Source organism: Wallemia ichthyophaga, assembly GCF_000400465.1.
Source record: "Wallemia ichthyophaga EXF-994 unplaced genomic scaffold scaffold74, whole genome shotgun sequence".
In the NCBI taxonomy this organism is placed as follows: Eukaryota; Fungi; Basidiomycota; class Wallemiomycetes; order Wallemiales; family Wallemiaceae; genus Wallemia; species Wallemia ichthyophaga.
The window spans coordinates 1-1,333 of record NW_008806345.1 but is presented as its reverse complement, the minus strand read 5'-3'; the positions used below and the strand labels follow the sequence as shown (position 1 = coordinate 1,333).

The 1,333-nt window shown below is 43.8% G+C and overlaps 1 protein-coding gene across 1 annotated transcript; it reads left to right on the top strand.

Annotated features, from left to right (window-relative positions):
* Positions 1-266: 266 nt before the first annotated feature.
* J056_004369 (uncharacterized protein) lies at positions 267-747 on the top strand (the record flags this gene model as incomplete). The annotated part of the gene is made up of 3 exons (XM_009272253.1): positions 267-313; positions 364-391; positions 445-747. 3 exons carry the CDS (start codon positions 267-269, stop codon positions 745-747), a joined length of 378 nt encoding a protein of 125 aa, XP_009270528.1.
* Positions 748-1,333: the final 586 nt, after the last annotated feature.

The window sequence follows — 1,333 nt, the reverse complement described above, 5'->3', positions numbered from 1 at the left end:
TTACGCATCTCATCAACAACGCCGCTTACTCAGTAACTGGATGCGTCGAGGAAGTCCCACTATCTATAGCACAACGTGAATTCAACGTCAATTACTGGGGTACAATTAAAGTAACCAACTCATTCCTTCCTCACTTCCGCGGACGCACGAGTGGAGAAAAATTCATATTGACGGTCTCCTCGATAGTCGGCATCAACGTATGGCCATATTTCAGCTACTACGCTGCTTCCAAGTACGCGATTGAGGCATCGTTTGAAGCACTCAAGATGGAGACTCAGCACCTTGGCATCAAGGTGTTGATGGTCGAACCAGGGTGAGCTACTGCGAAGATAGTAATGACCACTGAAAATTTACAATATTCAGCTACTTCCGTACCAGCTTTCTCAAAGAGGTGAGTTTCCTTTTATCGCATCTCGTTACGTCATTTGCTGATGAAAACATCAGGGAAGCAACGTACAGCCACCTGGGAACCCAATTGCGGACTACGAGCCCATCAGAGGATCTATGGGTAAGGAGTTAAAAGAGCAGAATGGTGCTCAAATCGGCGATCCTAAAGCTGGATGCGAAAGGATCATCGAGCTGTTGATGCACACCGGCCTTGCAAAGCAGATAAGTAACGGTGAAATACCCACTAGAGTCGCATTGGGATCTGACAGCTACGAGGGCATTATAAAGAAAGGTCAAGATCTTATTGATAACGCCAACAAGTGGAAACAGTTTTCAGTGTCTACTGACTATAAGAATTGATGATAGCAACAACAGCTCAATGAAGTTTTTGTGAATTCCGTTTGCTTGTCCTGGTGTGTGTCTCGATGACGATGCTCTGTGACTTTCGAAGAACAAATCCCAGTAAGTATTCTAGGGTCGCATCTCAGCTTAACAGCCAAATAGACTGCTCAAGCCCATCCCATTCAGTGATATTTTACATGCGATACTCAGATACCCATTCGAGATCGGTAGCAATTGATTTCCTCTTTTGGTAACTTGAGCAACGCAGAACGAATTATGAGACCAAGTGCATAAAAAAACTGTTCGCCGATGGACGGGACATCGTGCCTTAATACATAATTGACTCCGCTGCTTGAAGCCAAGCGAATATACCCAGCATGTCAGTCGAAGATTTCTTGAATGAATCACAAGCAAGATCAAGACATTACGTAATTGCATATAAACTTCGATCATTAAAATTCATTTGTGCCTCCACCTCAATGTGACTTTATGAGACACATGTAGCCTATCCAGTTTAGCATCAGACGATCATCACGTACCACACTAAATATCAAATATGAGCTTACCAAACGTATTCTTCATCACGGGAACAGCAACTGGCTTC